The sequence below is a fragment of the Strigops habroptila genome, chromosome 1 (assembly GCF_004027225.2).
Source record: "Strigops habroptila isolate Jane chromosome 1, bStrHab1.2.pri, whole genome shotgun sequence".
Classification (NCBI taxonomy): domain Eukaryota; kingdom Metazoa; phylum Chordata; class Aves; order Psittaciformes; family Psittacidae; genus Strigops; species Strigops habroptila.
In genome coordinates this window covers 52,466,391-52,485,442 of record NC_044277.2, presented here as the reverse complement: position 1 = coordinate 52,485,442, position 19,052 = coordinate 52,466,391, and the positions used below count along the sequence as shown (strand labels likewise).

General features: G+C 37.3%; 1 protein-coding gene across 9 annotated transcripts in view; it reads right to left on the bottom strand.

The window, feature by feature from the left end:
- Positions 1–299: 299 nt before the first annotated feature.
- ANKRD12 (ankyrin repeat domain 12) overlaps positions 300–19,052 on the bottom strand; it is a 62,697-nt gene continuing 43,944 nt past the window's right edge. For 7 of the 9 annotated variants that reach the window (XM_030489246.1, XM_030489299.1, XM_030489253.1 and 4 more), the window contains 5 exons: positions 14,192–18,861; positions 6,692–6,790; positions 4,917–5,060; positions 1,924–2,019; positions 300–1,580 (listed from right to left, as the gene is read on the bottom strand). In XM_030489246.1, the coding sequence (XP_030345106.1) occupies positions 1,395–1,580; positions 1,924–2,019; positions 4,917–5,060; positions 6,692–6,790; positions 14,192–18,861 (5,195 nt within the window). In that variant the 3' untranslated portion in view covers positions 300–1,394. Of the gene's footprint in view, positions 1,581–1,923; positions 2,020–4,916; positions 5,061–6,691; positions 6,791–6,872; positions 12,490–14,191; positions 18,862–19,052 lie in introns of those variants that run through there. The other 2 variants (XM_030489309.1, XM_030489318.1) reach the window with 2 other exon arrangements.

Here is a 19,052-nt window from a genome sequence, read left to right as displayed (position 1 = left end):
GTTGCCTAAGCCCCATTTCTTTCAGAAGTAATTTCATGGACATCAGATCCCAAGCATTCCTGAATAATTTATGGGCTAGAGGGTAACAAATCTGTTTCATGAATATCTGTAACCTCCTACTAATAAATAATTAACTCTCTGCTCATTAACACTACTCAGAAAAAAAACCAGGCATTAAATTTCACAACATGGGATTTCTTTTTTTTTCCTTTAGCTTTTCACTCAGCCTCCCTCTGTATTCCGGGAATGCTAAGATGTGATATTATATCAGTGTTACAATATTAAGAAACTCCAACTAATAACATGACCAATAAAATTTATTAAACGTTGTATTTACAACTATTTACATATCCTTCCATAGATTAATATTAAAATAGACAATATACAATTTAAGAATTTTCATTCAAAGGCATTTTGTTGGAAAAAATAGGCTCTATTACGAGACCGCCATATAAGAGCAAAACTTTTTTGTTTGCTTTACACAAAAATATTTTCAGTTTAGTAAGTCGTAGGTATGGCATTACAACAGCAGACTAATATGAAATATGACTTTGTAGATATTACAGTTGTTAAGGTATTGGTTACTGAAGTAAAGGAGTTAGGAGTTCTGTGAAGCATGCAGTACAGTTCAGTTTCAGTTATTTTACAGTTATGGTGATGGAACAAGCAGCTAAATCAAACACATGCCATACAAACCCAAAAAGATCTGCCAACCAGGAACACGCTACACTTAATAAAAAGTACAACTTTGGTCCAATAAAACATTAGACAAAAAACAGTTTTACAATTAAAAGATCTATTTTATACAGGTCTGAACATTAATTACAAGACTATTTACATTTGCACAATATGTATAAAATAAATTATTTAAAAAGGAAGACAATATTACATCTTTTTTTTTTTCTCCCCCAAAAAGAAAGCTGTACAGTAATTTACAAAATACAATAAGATAATAGACTATTTTCCTCCAAGTCTTACATTTTCTTCCACAGGCTTTTTCATCGTTTTTCTGTGGGAGTTCAACTGTAACTGAAGTTTCATAACACAAAGCTTTATAGCAGATTTTAAGTATCATTTGTTTTTTGGTGGCTGTTTTAGTTATTAACAGCTTCCAGCGCTGTTAACTCACCACGTTTCTTCATCTTTTTCAGCAACAAGCTCTAAAGCTACAGGCAATTTTAAAATACAGATAATGGCAGTTCCTGGGAAACCAACTTGTTTGAACAAGAGGCTGTGCCACACTTCTCTGAAGGAACACCCAAGTTATTGAGAAAGGTGGTATTCCACAGAATTAAGTGCTCTGTCTTAAAAAAAAAATCCCCAAAGATTTGTGTATCACCGCACCTCAATCCCTAGTTGTCCCAGGGAAAAGGTGAACCAGAAGATGCTAGTTGTCATATTGGCGCCAACTCAAAGTCATCATTAACTTCAACAAGAGGAACATAAAACTCCTGAATGTCATAAATGCTGACAGATTTGTATGTAGCAGGATCAAGTTCCTGTAGTTTAAGCTGCCACTCCAGTCTCTGTACCGCGTTTAAAGCCGCTGCTTCATGCTGCTGCCTCATCAAAAGGCACGTCTGTTTTAAAATTGAGAAAGAAGTTATTCCAATATTTGAAAAAAAATACTGCAACAAGCTTGAAATTAGAAGAAATTTCTAAAAGCCTCTCTGGTGGCAGTAAGCAGTTTTCCCCACTAGCTATTTAGAAATTTGCAGATTATTCCATTACACCATTCAGCAAGAAAGGTTTGTTTTTTACACAGCTACACCCTCCTTTATGTTGCCTTTAAAACCTCTACAATAGCCTATGATATTGCATACAAATCTACTATTTATTCGTCTTGTCTCCATATCAATTTAGAGTTGTTGGGGTTTTTTTTATGTTTGTTTTATTTTAAAGTGGAAAGACAAAGAAGTGTACCTTTAATTTTTCAAACTTATCATCGACGTCCTGTAACCATGACATAAACTGTCTTGCATTAAATCGATCCCTCACCGATGTTTTACTGTCATCAGCCTGCAAAAAATTATTCAAAGTATATGTTATTTGATGAATCACTCTTAAACAGACTTTAAAACATAAAACTTACTTTGTGAGATCTTCCTAAACAATGCTTCAGATGGAAAAATAAAGTATCAAGGTATATATGAGCATAAATGTTGACCACCACTTTCACTGTGCGCCAGCTGCTCACTAAAGATGGGTATTTTCAGGTTCCCACAAGCTATTTACTGTACTCTATTTCTGAAATTTAGAGTAGGAGGCTTAAAGATTTATGCCTTAAAGTCTTAACCAGTGCAAGGCAGATCCTTCCATAACATCGCTATCTCTTTGTTCTTTTTAAAATTCAGTCACAAATTAAATTAATATTCCCTCAGGGAAAAGCAAAAACATTTATAAAGGAAAACTTAAGCACTCTGACTTAACTGGCTACACAAGTATTCAAAAGTTATAATAATAAGAAATATTTTTTAATCAAAATCCCCAAAAGGGGATTAAAAAAAGAGAGCAGACATATATTATGTCCTGTGAATTAATTTCTTTTTTAAGCTTTTTTAACAAGAATCTGGAATGTCACATCTGCCCATTGTGAGAAACTAAATACTCTACAGATAGTCCTAAGGCCAGACTATGCCAATGTAACATTTAAATAATAATCACTAAATAGAACAAGCTGCTGTTACTTTTTAGGGGGTGGGGGGAAGAAAAACAAGACACTGCAGGAATTTGTACATTGTAGCAATAAGCAAGAACAGGAATAAAAAACCCTGCAAAGACAGAAATCCCTAGAAAATAGCTGAGACGGGTTATCAAGGACAGCTGCACACGCTGGTTGTAGAAAGAGCCCTCAACAACAGTTATCTGGTAACCCTGAAACATAGCATAGGCATTCAGGTGAGCTGTGACCAGCTAACAGTCTATTCACCAGAAACTTGGGTTGTTTTCCCTCCCCCATCTTTGCTGTGGCCCATATGAGTGCCAAGTACGGTTCTCAAGGTCTGTCCAACACGTGCAGCTGTAAAGGCAAGCCTCCAAAGACCCAGAAACCTCATAAAACCAGCTCTGAGGTGGTCATTTTCCTGCAAAATAAGCTAGATCTTTGCTCAAAAATCTTTCCCAGCTATTTGCTCAAATACTTGAAAAGTTTCATGAGAAATGTTTCCTGAGTGAGGACAAAACTAAGAGTTGCTAGCAGGATAACAGGAAAGTGGGGGAACATATTACAAGAGAATGGTTTCTTATGCATCTACGTTCTTCCCACCAAGCAAACTTAAATCAAAGCATCAAGTTGGTAATTTAAAACACTGACTTCAATCATAATTTAAAAATATATTTAACTCTTTGCTGAACATTATGTGCAGTATTATAATTTTGTAAGAAAAATCACCACAGACTGAAACACAAAGCTGTTGAGGCAGTGAGGGGGAAGGAGAGGCGTTTTACTACTACAGTTGTTCTCCTGATGGTCAAAAAAAGCTGCAATACCTGGGGGGAGGGAGAGGTGGGAACCACAACTTCTCCCCCAGTAAAGATTCTTTTTGTTTCACAGAATTCAAACGTAGAATCACCTTATTTAAAATCAATTGTAAAATGTTAACTATAAAATTCAGTTATATGCATAAAAATCAGATGGACCTCAAATTTCTAAACAGTTCAGGGCCTCTAAATTGGGGCAGAAAAAAGCCAAGCACGTTCTGAACCTCAGAACTAACAATGATGGTATGTGGACTGTTAACAGAAGAGAAAAATCTATTTTTTACCCTAACAGATTTACTAAAGAAATAATGATTTAAAAGTTTGTTGGTATAAAGCAGTTTAAAGCTTTATCTCCTGCTGAATCACCTTGTTGTACATAGCTCTAGTTCTTTAAAGATGGAGAAAAAGATATAGTAACAGACTGAGGAAACACTGGAAACTATAATAATTCTATAAGGGGCTCTGGGACTAAAGTAGAATTTCACATATGTTGGAAATGTAGGTGTTTCATTTAAAAATGCCCAACATCCAATGCATCAACACTTCTATTACACCCAAAACATCAAATTTCTTCCTTGCATTAATGTGTTCCTTACAGTCACCAAAACAGGTTCTGAATGCCGTTTCCATTTTTGTTACTTAGCAGACTATATTTGTTCACAAAATATACAAACATACAAAATACACAAAATTCATGGTGTAATTTTAAGACCATGAAATTACATTCTCTTAGAGATACGGCTGCAGCAAACCTCTGAGTGGTAGCCCATGAAAGGTATGCAGATTATAAAGTATACTGCTCATTTTATGTTTTAATCAGGACTAAATACCAACATTGGACATATAAATAACATGGTGCATTTAAATAATATGGAGCTCCACGTGATTTAAAAAAAAAAAAAATAGCATTGCATATTTCACTGCTGGTCATCTGTTTTTTATGGTACAGTTGTAATGGCTGCCTTACAGAGAAAAGTATAATGTGAATATCTCCACAAATCATTTCCAAATTTCACAAACCCATCTCATCACTTCACACACTACTGCATTCCGGTTCTTTGGACTTCTGACAAAAATGATCTTACATTCTGCAAATATTTTTGGTTGTTGTTGAAGTTATATTTGTAAGCTTCCAAAATATGTTCTGTTTATGACTGATTTAACAAAAATCATCAGAAAAATGTTCTCATTTTATCTTTTTCATAATTTCTGGAGGTGAAAGAAAACCAGACATGGTGCAAAACAGAAAAACAGTGTACATATACCCATATCCTATTGTTACTGAACACTCAAATGAAGCCTACTCAAAGGGGCAGTCTATAGTGTGCAAAATCTTAATTCCAGGCAACTTAATGACAACTTCAGTAAGGGAACAGAATTCTCTCCAAACACTCCTTTTGACCTTTTTGTTTGAAATTCTGAAATCCATTCTTTACCTGGGCATCCGGAGGCACATTATAAACCTCAGCATCCAGCAGAACAGTGCAGGCACTGAATGGTAGTGTTTGATTATTTAGCGTTCTTGCTGCTCGATGATGAACACGTAGAACTTCTTGCTCGTTAGAAACAATAAGCTTTTCCTAATTGAAAATATATCAACATATAAATATACATTTGGTAAATAAAGCATCTCAGTTTGATTCATAAAAACGCCCATTCATTTAAACATTTCTTTCTAAGGCTTATACTTTTGAACAGTGTGAGAAATGGGCCGGTGGAGGGAAGAGCAGTTGTTCATCTAATCAAATCCAAAATTTCAGTTTAATGATGCAAAAAGTGTTCCCTGCATGTCAGAACAGAAAACACCTTCTCCTCTACCACTGCTGACGGCTGCATGTCAGGCACACATCTTCCACTCCTGCCACTGAGGCAAGTTCTATTTAATGAAGAAGGTGAAAGATGAAAGCTAGGAGGAGCATAGGGTTGGGATATAGGTTTGTGAGTCTCAACCAAATTAAGATTTTTGTCACACGCTTGTCATATCAGGCAAATGGCCAAACTGAAGCAGAAATAAAATCTGCAGGAGAATTTAATTTTTTTTTTTTTTTTTTTTTTTTTTTTTTTTTTTTAAACAACATGCAGAAACTCCATAAATTCATAGCTGGACAAAGATTCTTTCCTGAACCGAGACAAGAAAATATAGCTTACTTGGCCAAACTTGACTTACAGTTGTATAAAGTAGATTTGATTTGAAGAACAGTCTGTTTGAGCAAAATAACTAGAAATATGCAGAATTTTAAAAGACATAAAATAAGGTACATTGCGTGTTTACTGCTCTGCAACATAATGGCTCTGATTTTTATCAGAAGAAAAGGTGGATTATAGACAGCTTGGAAAACAGAAAAAGCAGCATCTTTCCTTTGGTTACAACTAATTTCTTTTCCATCAGAACTTGAACAATGTTTACATTCTTTGTGCTTGTTATTTTATACCTAGCTTTACACTGAAATGCCAAATTCAAATAAAACCCCTCCCAATGTGGTTTGTTAAGCCACAATGAAATCAGCTTAATCAAAAAAGTACCACATTAGGTTTTAATGAGCCTGCTGCTTGTATAACTCTGTAGAAATACTTAAGATACATTCTATGTGAGAAAGTGGTCCTGCCTGTATCCACAAGCAACCTGGCTCACAATACTGACAAGACATCTAAAGCTAGCTGCCAAGGAGAAAGGTTTGGGCTTCGTAAAAATAAAGAACACTCTTAAACCAGGAATATTTTCTCAATTGCTGAGTTCATATTCAGTCAAGCCTACAGATGTAGTTCTAACATAATTTCAGGCAGTTTTTGCGAGCAGAATATTGCAAATAATGTTTTAGTCTTAAAGCCACATATGTCTACTACCAGTACAGAATTTACTCTTGCTTCAATTCATTTAACTCAGTTAATTTGGTTCAGAGTCTACAACCATTATTAGCTTTCAAAACTAAAGTCTGCAGCTTTCTTCCCACTTCCCACTGCCCCTGGGAAAAATCTGGGCCACATCTTAGAGCAATTAAAGGAAAAAGCTGCTATCTTACTGGCTTCAGTATTCTACTAACAGGCCTTTTTTTTTTTTTTTATTTACAAGTTTCTCCAATTCATAAATTTGGATAAAAGGCAGATTACTTCTAAAGTAATGTCAAACTGAGCAAAAATGTCCACTGAAGAAAGAAAACCCCCTAAAGCTTAAAGTTGGGAAATAAAAAAAAATAAATTACTTTAGTCTTACCCTTTCAATACTGTGCTGTAAACGTAATTTCATCCTTACAACTTCCTGTTGTTTAAATAGTTCCTTAAGCGGGTCTGACAGTGAGGGAGGTGGGGTAATCTGCGGAAAAAGTGTTAATACATAGTATAGTGAATATGTATTTAATGTATGTTTAATACTGCATATATGAACTTTTATTAAAAAAAAGCAAAACAAAACAGCAATAAGCAAGTTATTTTTTAGGGAAAATGAGAGTTTTGTACATTCCATTAATTATATGGTTTCAGTCCATTTGCAATAAAAGGTTTAAAAGATTCTTTGCCATAAAGTTAATAAAGCTGACTGAAATGGCATTTCAAACTGTTTACTGCTTTTAACCAGTCATTGTCAGCATGCCATAGCTGTTCTTTAAAAGGGCTATACATTAGAACATTTTAAAATTGAAAGCAAGCTGTATTTTTACTGACTCTTTAAGGCGCAACTGTTCATTTTGAAAAGTTAAAAGCTGCCTAACCAAATACAAGAGCATATATATGCATAAAAGATAACAACCATCTTCCTAATCTTACAATGATGCTGAACACTGGCAAGCACAAAAAGCACACTACAGCTCAGGCAGTGGCTTGGGAAAGTGTTTCCTCCTGTCAGTTATTCAAATAAGGTTTTTTTTAAAGCTTATGCCTAAAAAAAAATGATAAAAAAGAAAAATCAAATAGTGAGTGAGCTATCAATGCTATTACTGATTGGCTATATGCCAAACATTTTGCATGCCTAGTCAATTAAAGTATTACTGTATGGAGTAATACCATACTGTAATTACTGTATGGTCCAGACTGAGCTGCATGACAAAAACTGTAAAGGCACCTGGAGCCCTCATGGCAACTGCAGAAACCAGAAGTTTCTTGAGAAGTAACTAATAAACATCTTGGGAATTTTAAGGCTCCATGCAAAGTTTACTCTTCTCTATGCAAGTTCTGCCCAACAGTTCAGCATGGTTTTTAACAACTGCTAGACGTAAGAACATTGGTATCGCTTTGGAAAGACTGATGAAAACTAAATGAAACATTACTTACTACCACTGATACTCAGAAACCACAGCTGAAATACATACCTACAGGTGTTACACTCTACCTTGTACCTCATACAAACACACAGACATAAATCATTCTAGTCAATAATATGTACCCTGCAACTATCTAATACTAAATCCATTATGAAAATATGGACATACTGCATTATCAGTATCAATCTTGCCCCACGCACTCCAATAACGAAGTGATTTATCTACTGAAAGTTACTCAATTATTGTTATCTTGGAAAATTATTTCAGGACAAGCTTTTCCCCCACTGGAAGTTAGCCAATGTCTTTGAAGTTAAAGAACATATTGAATAACTAATTGTGGTTCATTCCTTAAGTTACTATTTGGTATAAAATGACATTGAACTCCTTCACTTTTCAAACTACTGAACAAGATACACTTCAGTTCTCCTGACAAAAACAGTTTGGCTTCCAAACCAGTGAGTAATGCTTATGGCACGTGCCATTTGGTATAAGTCATCAGTATTAAAAACAAACACAACAACAAAAAAAACCCAAATCACAAACATCTACTGGAAGAATCAGTCTTAATCATAACAGATAGCAATGTGTTTAAGTTTAGCTTGAGAAATACTGCAGTCTAGTTTCGCCTGGAAACTTTGGATTCATAGCACAGTGCAACAGTGCTGTCATAGTCTTTCAATAAAATAAGACAAGATGCTCGTAGTAACACCAAGCTTTTATCTAATTAATTTTACTAAACCCCGAAGATCTTTCAAAAATGCTAGTGCTTTTGCTGAAAGCTCACAGCATAAGCAGCAAGATAAACAATCTGTCTATAAATAGGATTCGAGTTTATGTGTCCAAGTTATCCAGAAATAAAGCTCCCCCTGCCGGCTGGAGGAACCGTACTTGGACAAGGGAAGCAAACTTTCTGGCCTCCAATGAACCTGAAGTTAAAGGTTTCAAGGCAAGAACAACCGGAGGAGCCTCCTGGATCTTCTAGTCAAAGAGACAGTTATTAAGGAGACCACAAAAAACGTGTAGGGAAAATACAAACATGTATGTTGGACTTGAAAGAACAGAGCATGAAACTGAATGCCACAAGGAAAAGGTGACCTCAGGTTTTCTGTATAACCAAAACCAATTATCACAAATAGTTTCTTAAAGGCTCAAACTCCATACAGACAAGAGGGACACAAAGGGGCCCTGCCTTCTCAAGCGTGCTCTAACCCTACCCATAAAAGCTAGACAGAACTCAGCCTCTCACCTCTCTGCTCCTCTTCACTAGAATAGAACATAGCTGAGGTTCAAGACATGCCTTCACCATCTCCAACACATGAAAATCAATTAAGAAAGCTTCCTGCATGCCTTGCATCGTTCATAACAACTACGACAAAACCAGCAACTCTTTACTCTATAAACATTCAATTCTCATTTCTACCCGTTATAAAAAAAAGCAACACTGAAGCTAATTCAGATTCATATGTACACAATTTTTCCACAATTATTTTCACACATCCCTCTCCATCTCCCCTCACCCATGCCACCCAAATCGACAAGCCTGCTCTACTGCTATAATATTTCATGCATTTAGGAAGCAAATTTCTGGTAACACCACTAAAATAAGCTTTCACCACTTAAGTTTCTACAGCTCTGCCTGAGAGACTGGACAGAGTCCCTTTTACTAGAAACATATCTGCTACATAGCCATCGGAAGCTGGAAATGAATCATCCTGGTATCTCTTCTCAGGAGGCAGCTCAGATAAAGATGACTGAACCCTGCAGAACATACTGATGTAGCAATATGAAAGGCAACATAGCGAAGTACAATTTAAATTTACTCTCTTAGAAGACTGAGATTTGTTGCCTTCTGTTTTGAACTGAGCTGGTGTCCAGTATCTTACGTCTTCTATTTGCATTGGTGAGAGGGAAGCTGCAATTCATACGTGACTATCCTTACGGCCTGAGGTGATATGGGTTATAAATCACAGTATGTAAACAAGGCTGTGGAAATCAAACTTAAGTGCACCATCTCCTAGTTCCCACCTACAGGATGTCTGAAGTTCATCAGATAAACTACAGTGCATCATTAAAATTCCAGTGCAGAGAACAGTTTGTTACACAAACTATTCTGAGTCTCAGAGTGTCAGAGCTAAATATATTGTCTTCACCTAGACCTTCACACAGTGATATCTAAAATACAGGAATTATTTAAGAAAGAGTATCTACCTTCCCATAGCCTATGTAAATTAATGAGGCAAAACTCAGGTTAACAGAGCATCATTACAGAACCATTAAAGGTCAATGGTGGCAAACTAAAATTATTAAATTCTATACACAAGAAAGCTCTGCAGAGACATTAAATCTGAACTACTAATAACTCTTAAAATTCTATCTTTTTTTTTTTTTTTTTCTGGAAAGAAACATGATGAATTATATCAAAATTGTGCATTTACCCAAGTGACAATAATTACATAAAGCATTTAGCTGAACTTAGATGATTTTCCAGACAAGCAAAACTAAAATGCTTAAAATACCTCCCTCTAGATTAAAACTCATGCTGCTTTCTCACACTTTACTCCTAATGGAAATAAACACCCATTTCCTAATCATTTATTTTGGCTTCTCAGAAATTTTTTTCCCTCCCTTTTGCCTGAAACAAAAAGTGCCATCTGTTCCTTCTACAACTATAGAAGACTAACAATACCATGAAAGCACATACAAAACAAGTAACATTTTAAATAGAATCACAGAATGGTTTTTGTTGGAAAAGACCTTAAAGATCAATCTAGTTCCAACCCCACTGCCATGGGCAGGGACACCACACATTAAACCATGTCACCCACAACTCCGTTCAACCTGGCCTTGAACACTGCCAGGGATGGGGCAGCCACAGCTTCTCTGGGCAACCCATTCCAGTGTCTCGCCACCCTGACAGTGAGTAATTTCTTCCTTATATCTAATCTAATCTAAATCTCCCCTCTTTCAGTTTAAAACCATTACCCCTTGTCCTATCACTACATATCCATGTAAAAAGTCCCTCTCAAGCTGTCAAGGTCCCTCTGGATGGCATTCCTTCCCTCCAGCATGTCAACCACACCACACACCTTGGTGTTGTTGGCAAACTTGCTGAGGGTGCACTCAATCCCACTGACCATGCTGATGACAAAGATGTTCAACAGTACCAGCCCCAATACCAACCCATGAGGAATGCCACTTGTCACTGGTCTTCACTTGGACATTGAGCCGCTGACTGCAACTTTTTAAGTATGACTATCCAGCCAATTCCTTATCCATCGAGTGGTCCATCTGTCAAGTCTATGCTTCTCCAGTTTAGAGGGAAGGATGTCGTGCAGGACAGTGTCAAATGCTCTGCACAAGTCCAGGTAGATGGCATCAGTTGCTCTTCGCTTATCGACCCCATCGGAGAATGCTAACAAATTTGTCAGGCACGATTTGCCCTTAGTGAAGCTGCCACCAATCACCTCTTTGTTTTCCATGTGCCTTAGCATAGTTTCCAGGAGGATCTACTCCATGATCTTGCTGGGCACTGAGGTGAGATCGACTGGCCTTTAGTTTCCCAGGTCTTCCTTTATTCCTTTTCTAAAAATGGGGGTTATGTTTCCCCAAAATCTGCTCTCCTGAAGTCCAGGAGCCCTCCTTGCTGCTCTAAGGATCTTGAACTCCACCATTTCATGGTCACTGCAGCCAAGGCTGCCTTCAAGCTTCACATTCCCCACCAGCCCTTTCCTGTTTATGAGAACAAGGTCCAGCGTGGTCCCTCTTGTTCTTGGCTCCTCTATCACTTGCAGAAGGAAGTTACCATCAACCTCCTGGATTGCCTATGCTCTGCTGTGTTTGTCCCTCCAACAGATACTGGGGTGGTTCCCCAGTGATCTACGAGGATCAGGACTTACGAATGTGAGGCTGCTCATATCTGTCTATACAAGGCCTCATCTGCTCAGTGTTCCTATAACAGACCCCCACTATAATGTCACCTGTCCCTGCCCCCCGTTTAGTCCTCATCCAAAAATCTCTGAAAAAGAGGGCAACACCCCCTCCTCATCTCCCCTGCCTGTCCTTCCTGAAGAGCCTGTATCCTTCCATTCCAACACTCCAATCATAGGAGCCATCCCAGCACGCCCCTGTGATGCCAATAGGATCACAGCCCTGCCGCTGTGCGCACGTCTCTAACTCCTCTTATTTATTCCCCATGCTGAGTGTGTTTGCATAGAGGCAGTACATGCATTTGCATAGAGGCAATTAGCACCACAACATGTGTGCTTCTGGGAAGCAACCCAGAAATCTAAATGAGATAAAAATCAGTAACCGTAATCTTTCAAGTACATATTCACATTTTTGTAATCTTTTTTTGAGGTTTTCTTTACAAGAAGTTGAGTAAAAGCCATTAAGAATGGGGAGCACCCACTCATCTCTGATGTTTTCTGAACCTAAGTTACCCAAGAGTTTGCACTACCCCATTACCTAAATTATTTTCATGAACTGGAGAGTCTCTATTGTACACAGCAAGAGAGACTGGAAGGAAGTATGAAGCACTGCTTTAATATCAAGTCAATAACTCTCCCTTTCTTATAGTGCCTACACATATTGCCATTTATGACAGGGAAATGAATTCTATTGCCCAGGTAGAAGATGGGCCAGGGAAAAATACATGCCATACTTCTCTACTTTCTGCTTATCCCAGATTAAGCACTGAAGTGTGATGCCAAAGCAGTAAGTTGTAACTTGGAAAAAGTATGTACTTGACTAGCAGCTGCTATTTAAAAAAAAATAAATCACTCTGCTTCCAGTGATGAAGATGTATTATAGAAGCTGCAACAGCTACTGAGAAAGATTTGTAGACTGGGGAAAGCTGACAGCCTGGTACATTGCAGCAAAGCTTACTATACATCCTAGTTCACTTGCAGACCAAGCGAACCCACATCTTTCCTCAGACTATAATTGATCTACTAATTACAAAGAACTGTGGTCACCATCAAATAAGCAAGAACTCAATAATAAGAGGATGCACATATTAATTCTCTTGGGCAGACACAGGGGTCAGACAGGAAAAATGAGAAGGAACAACTTATATGGGGGATGACGACTACCTCTGAAATGAAGCAAACATTTTTCAATTTACTTCTATATATAAAATTTGTATGCATTGCTAAAACAAAAGAATCTCCAACTCTATTGGAAAAAGCTAAGGCAACATCTCAAACAGGGGCAAGTTATCTTAAATGAGTCAACATGATAACTACTCCATTCAGAAATACTGAAACTTAGACTTTTCCTAACTTGATGCATCTTAAGTAACAGGCATACAATCAACTTCTGCTGAATTCTAACATTACCAAACTACTGTATGTCGGCCAAACAACTGCTTTAGGAAATCAAATATGTGGTCTCAGCCGATTTCAGCTATTATGTGTCTTAACTTTAACCATTCCAACAGGTTTAAGCTTGTATGTTTTACCTCAGAACTAGAGCAGTTTAAGTGAATTAGGTAAACAGGTGGAAAGATAGAAAACCTCCTACTCCCAGGAGTAAAAGTACTTCAGAAAACCTTCAACGAACAATGTTTCAGGTCTCCTGTCCCCCATGTAGCACAATAAGCACAGAACCAGGTGTGCTGAGGAGCAAAGAAAGGAAGTACAATTCAAGTGCAACCATGATTACACTGATTTCGAAACAAGACACCAGCAGGGACCATGTTACTGTGAGAGACCTTGAGGGTCACCTCCATAGTAAATCGTACTATCAACAGCACTTGAGCCAATTATGTTCTGCATTGCACAGACCTCCCCCACAGCTGTCATCAGAAAAATGCCTGTGTCAGAACTATGGAGAGCTTTGTACCAAACTAGTGTCCCTGAACTATGGATGTTCTTCAGTGAAAAGGCAAAGAACTTCACATCATTAAACAAAATGCAGAATACTTTAAACTGACGATTACAAAAGCTGGGACATAGCAGATTACATCTGCTGCTCTTGAGAGCATTAAGGAGAAACTGAAATAGCCAGCAGGCTCTCTCCTACTTACATCTTTTGGTGAGGGACTTAATATTTTGAAATACTGCACCCACCCCATCCACCCCCCCACCCCCCCAAATGAAACAACATTGAATAATTAAGTTTTAACCAAATTATTGCCAGCAGAAAATCTGAGAAGTTCCCAACAACTGACTTCACTTTTAGAAGGGTAGGTTTTACAGTAGCAAATACTTTGAAATATAATATTTGTCTGTGTGCCTTTTACAGGCGTCATACAAGATGCTTTGTCTTGTAATGACTGTGAAACCACACTTTATATGTCTGCTGAATAGGGTTGACATTGCTGGTCGATATTAATTTGATATGTGTCAACTTACTATTCCCAGCACAAGCATTCAGAAATAAATTAGGAAGAACGTGAAAGTTACAAAAACAGAACATGCCTTTTATTGCACTGTATATTTAAAGACCACGTTACTTACAGTTGGGATGCATATCTTGCTCAAGGGATTGCCATCCAGTAGGTATGAGCCATTGAAGGTCAAGTATTCATCATAATATTGAGGTGCCTGAGGAATAACACTGCACAGTAATTTACGCTTCTCTTCTATTTTTTTTCTTATATGCAAGTATTCAAAATACGGGTTTGCTCTCTCAGAACTGTATGGCTGAATCTCTTCAAGTTTCAAAGAATCAGCAATAGCTGCCAGTGACTGCTGGGTTTTCTCCTTAGCCTGCAGTAAAGAAGGGTTCACTTGCGCAGGCTGAGGCACACGCAATACTTTTCTTTTACGTGGATGATGGACCTGAGCATCATCCTCTTCAGTTAATCTAATCCTTGCTTTCATAGATGCTGATGATTCAGACTCTTTTTCTGATGTCTGCGTGCAGCCAAGAGGATTCTGCTTACCCTGGTTAGCAAGCAAATTTGCTCTGTTCCTTGTGATTCTTTGAGGTACTTCTTGCTGTTCCACCTTCTGATCTTCAGCAATTTCTTCTTCTAGTTTAACTATTTGGCTGTATTTATGCAACTCTTCCTGTGTCATCTGTTGTGAATTATTTGCCAAATTGGATAAAGAGGAATACTGTGGTGGATCATCTGTCAACACACTGTCTGTAGTGCGGGGTTTTTTATTAGCCGCTTCGTTTGTAATTCCCTTTGACGTTCCTGAACTTAGTTCACAGAGATCAACATTGGCTTTATTATCAACAACATGCACTGAAACCAACTTTTCTTGTTGGCCTTTTTCATTTCTGGTATCTGAAGTATCTTTTGTGTTACTATCCACTTCACTCTGAGCGTTCTTACAAACAACTTTACTGAAGGCATACAAACTTGTATTTAATTGTGAACTGGTATCACTTTCAGGAGTATCTTTTTCTAACAGCACCGTAGGTAGATCATTCACTCCTGGACAGCTCTGTGAAATATCCTTTGCAGAGCTCTCAGGATATACAGCAATGGGTGCATCAACCTTCTTAATGTTTGAAGGGAAGAAAGCATTTTCCAGCTCCCTGGTACTAGTAGCATCTGTATCCAAAGTAGAAGTTGCAGCCTGAAGTAGATTTTGTTGTTGTACAACTGATGAATCTTGACTGCTAATGCCTGGTAAAGAAATGCATTTAGACACATCTGGGAGTGGCTGGGTAGGTAAAGAACAAGGTGACTGTGAAGGCAAAAATACAGATTCTTGAGAACTGAAACTTCCCTTAATTTCAGCATGCTGAGGCAAAAATTCAGGTACTTTTTGCTCTTTTAACGTCCTGTTTTCAGAATTATGCACTGCTATAACGCTGTTAGTATCTTGCTCTGATACACTATAACCTGAGTTGGTAAACTCATTGTTTATTGAATTAAGTCTGTCAAAAGGCACATCCCATGGTTTGGTTTGCCTAGTCACACCACTTTGACCACATGGCTCTAAATGCATATTATAGTCTTCTGAAGGGCTTATCTGAGCAGTACTTTTAATGGTACTTGTACCTGTTGTTGTCTGCTTGCTGCCAAAAGCTCCAGTTGGAGCTGATGTAAAGTTTGACTGCAAATTAGACGTACTACTTTGAAAATCCCTTTCAAGCATGCTACATGGTAGTTCTGGATTAGGAGAAGTGCTAGCATACGTCTGAATGGATGCCAGACAGTTCTGATTATTTTCTTCTGGTATTCGAGGCTGCTTGCTGTGTTCAGAAACAGCAGCAGGCATACTGCATCTTCGAACCTCTACTACAGGTCTACACTCATTTAAAACCAGTTTAACATCTTCAGCAGGTGCTGATCTGACATACATCGGTGGAAGCCTGTTTGTGGAAGGTAGCTTACTGCGATCTGGCAACTCAGCAAGACCATCAGTCTCTTTTTCAAGAAGGGCTGGTGATTTGGCACTTGCCAGAAACAGTGATTGTGAAAAAGACATCTGGGAATCAGAACCTTCTAGCATGAAGTCTGAATCATACTCAATTACAGGCCTTGGAGTAGTTACTGTGGTGTAGCAAGAATCCTCAGAGCTTGCAACTGAAACCATGGACACTGATCTGGAGCTCAGACCTGTCTTTTCACTTTCTGATTTGGGGGATCTATTTAAATTATCTAAAACCAATGAAGGCTTTATAACATTGACACTTCTCGTGTCTACGGATTGCAATCTACTACTTGTGGCATCTTTCTGCTGTTTGTCCTTCATGCAAACATCTGGCAACTCTGAGCTTTTTGAACGAATCAGTTCTTTGCTTTTTACTTCAGGTAATGAGTGTTTTGGTTTTTCTTTCATCTTGCTAAGTTCTAAACAAGGACGGTTTTTTAAACGTTCCTTCTCTTTCTGTTTTATTTTTTCTTTATGTTTTCTATGCCACTGCTCTATTTCCAGATCTTTAAGGCTAAGCATTCTTTCAAAACTAGTTTGCATTAAATCATCATTGACTAATCTTTTTTCTTTAGGTCGAACATCTTTTGGTACAGGAGCTGCTTTAGGCTTAAGTTTTTCATGTTCAAGTTTTAGTCTAAGTAAACTACTTTGATGCAGTTTATCTTTATGCTTGTCTCTCTCTTTGAATCGGTCTGTATCTTTTTTGTCTTTCTCTCTACCATCTGGAGTTTTCAACAAATCATCTTTTGTTTTTTCTTTCAATGATGACAGTTTGTCATGCACTGTTTTATTACTTTCTGTAGTACCACATCTCCTTTCCTCTTGCATGTGTTTTGAGTTTGCCGCTGTTGAGATCTCCCTGTCTTTGGATTTGTCTTTTTTTTCAAGTTCCTTTTCTTTGTCTTTAGTTCTAATTTTTTCTAGTTTAGTATATTCAGATTCTTTTTCACACTGTTTGACTTTTCTTTCAGTACAGTGTTTTTCTTTGCTTTCAGCCCAATGTCTGTCTTTATCAGCCTTTTCTTTATCATGCTTCTTATCAGTTTTTTCTTTATTTCTTTCTTTGTCATCAAGTTTTTTAAGAGTACCAGTGCTTTTTAGTTTATCATTTTCCTTATGGCATCTTTCTGCTTGCTGGAAATTTGGCTTCTCCTTCACTTTCTCTATATTTTCATTAACTTCTGCTTTTTCTTTCTCCACCTTGTATTCATGCTTTACCTTTTTCTCTTTTTCTCCATTTTTTCTTTCTGTCTTTTCAGTATCTTTTTCTTTGGCTGAGGTTTGCTTTTCAGTCTTTTCCTTATTTTCCTTAAAATTCTTTTCCTGCTTTTCAGTATCTGTTTCTATTAAATGAATGCTGACTGCCTCATCTTTAGCACCAAAGCCGAACAACTCAAATTCTTTATCTGCAAGCATAATTTCTTCTTTTGCATCTTTTAATTTTTCATCCTTGAGAAACTTCTCACTTTCCTTCTTGTTCCTCTCCCTCTCTTTGTTCCTCTCTCTCTCTCTGTCCTCTTTAGCATTTCTCTCTTTCTGGAACTGTCTCTCCTTAACTAACTTATCTTCTTTTGCCACAGCTTTTTCTAGCTTTGATTTTCTGTCTGAAGAAAGAGATTCATGCTCTATATTTAACAACATATCTTCATTTTCATCACTTTTGAAAAAGTTCTCTTTCCAAAATTCTCTGTCAAACTCAATACTTCTTTGAACCTCTTTATGCTTATGTTTTTCCTTCTCCCCATCCTGTTCCTTTTTATGCTTATCCTTTTCTCTTTCTTTGTGCCTTAATTTATGCTTTTTAAGTGTTTTACCTTCCTTGTCAATCTTTCTCAGGGTATACTCTGAATTCTCAAATGCTGAGCTATTATCTTCCTCTTTAATTTTAGGACTAGATTTTTCACCAAATTCTAAGTGAAAATCTTTCTGATGATGCTTGCTTTTTTCTTTGTGCTTGCAAGATTTGCCACTAGAACTTTCTACTAGGTATTCAGAATCAGGGTTGTGATCATACCGAACTAATTCAGATTGCAATGTTATTTCAGAACTTCCTGGTGATAAGCAAGATTTGGTGTTTTCTTGCTTTAATGGTGTTGACTGCTTTTCACTTAATCCACAGGGATGCTTTGGAGATTTCCCAGCAGTGATATGAAACAGATGTAAAGAAGAGTCTTCTTTTGGGGTGAAAGACTTCTTAAAGGTTTCTTCCTCTCTAGTTTTATCTAAAGAATCTAACCCAGAAGTAGCTATATTTGTTACTCTGGCATTTTCTTTTTCTCGCTTTAGTTCTTGATTCTCTTTATTTTTGCTCTGATTTTTTACTTTCCTTTTAACTTTGCCTTTCTGCTTGTGTTCATTTGTAACCATATATTCTTTCTTCACTCTTACATCAGAATTCGATGTCTCCGAAATAGAGACTATCTTCTTGTCTTGAGGTATTTCTTCATCTGAACTTTCAGAACTCGAATACAGAACTCTAGATGGCTTCTGCTTTTTGCTTTTAAATGATTTTGAAAAGACAACTTTTTCTTGTTTCACAAACAAGCTGTTCTTTTCAACTTCAGTCTCGTCCTCTTTCCTTAAGTCTTTTCTAAGAATGCGCTTGTCATCGATCATTTTTTTCATTTCCTCTTCATCATCATCTTTAAATTCATACTCATCAAGAGCAGACGGAAGTGGTGCCTTACTAGAGGCCATTTGTTTGCTGTTATTGGCTACAGAATCCTTTTCCGTTTCTGAATCAACATTGCCCTCTACACTGGAAGGATTTACAGATGGAGCTTCAGAATCTAGAATAAGAATACAAAAAATTAGTGGAATGGTCAACCTGGTGTCAGAAGAAACATTTTGGATTAACTCAATTCAATTGAAAGATTTGAAAACTACCCCTAAAGGTGGAAAACAACCTTAGCAACAGCAACTGATACCTGCAGCGACTCTTAATAGCTAATACTATGCAAAAGATTAAAACCACCTTCCA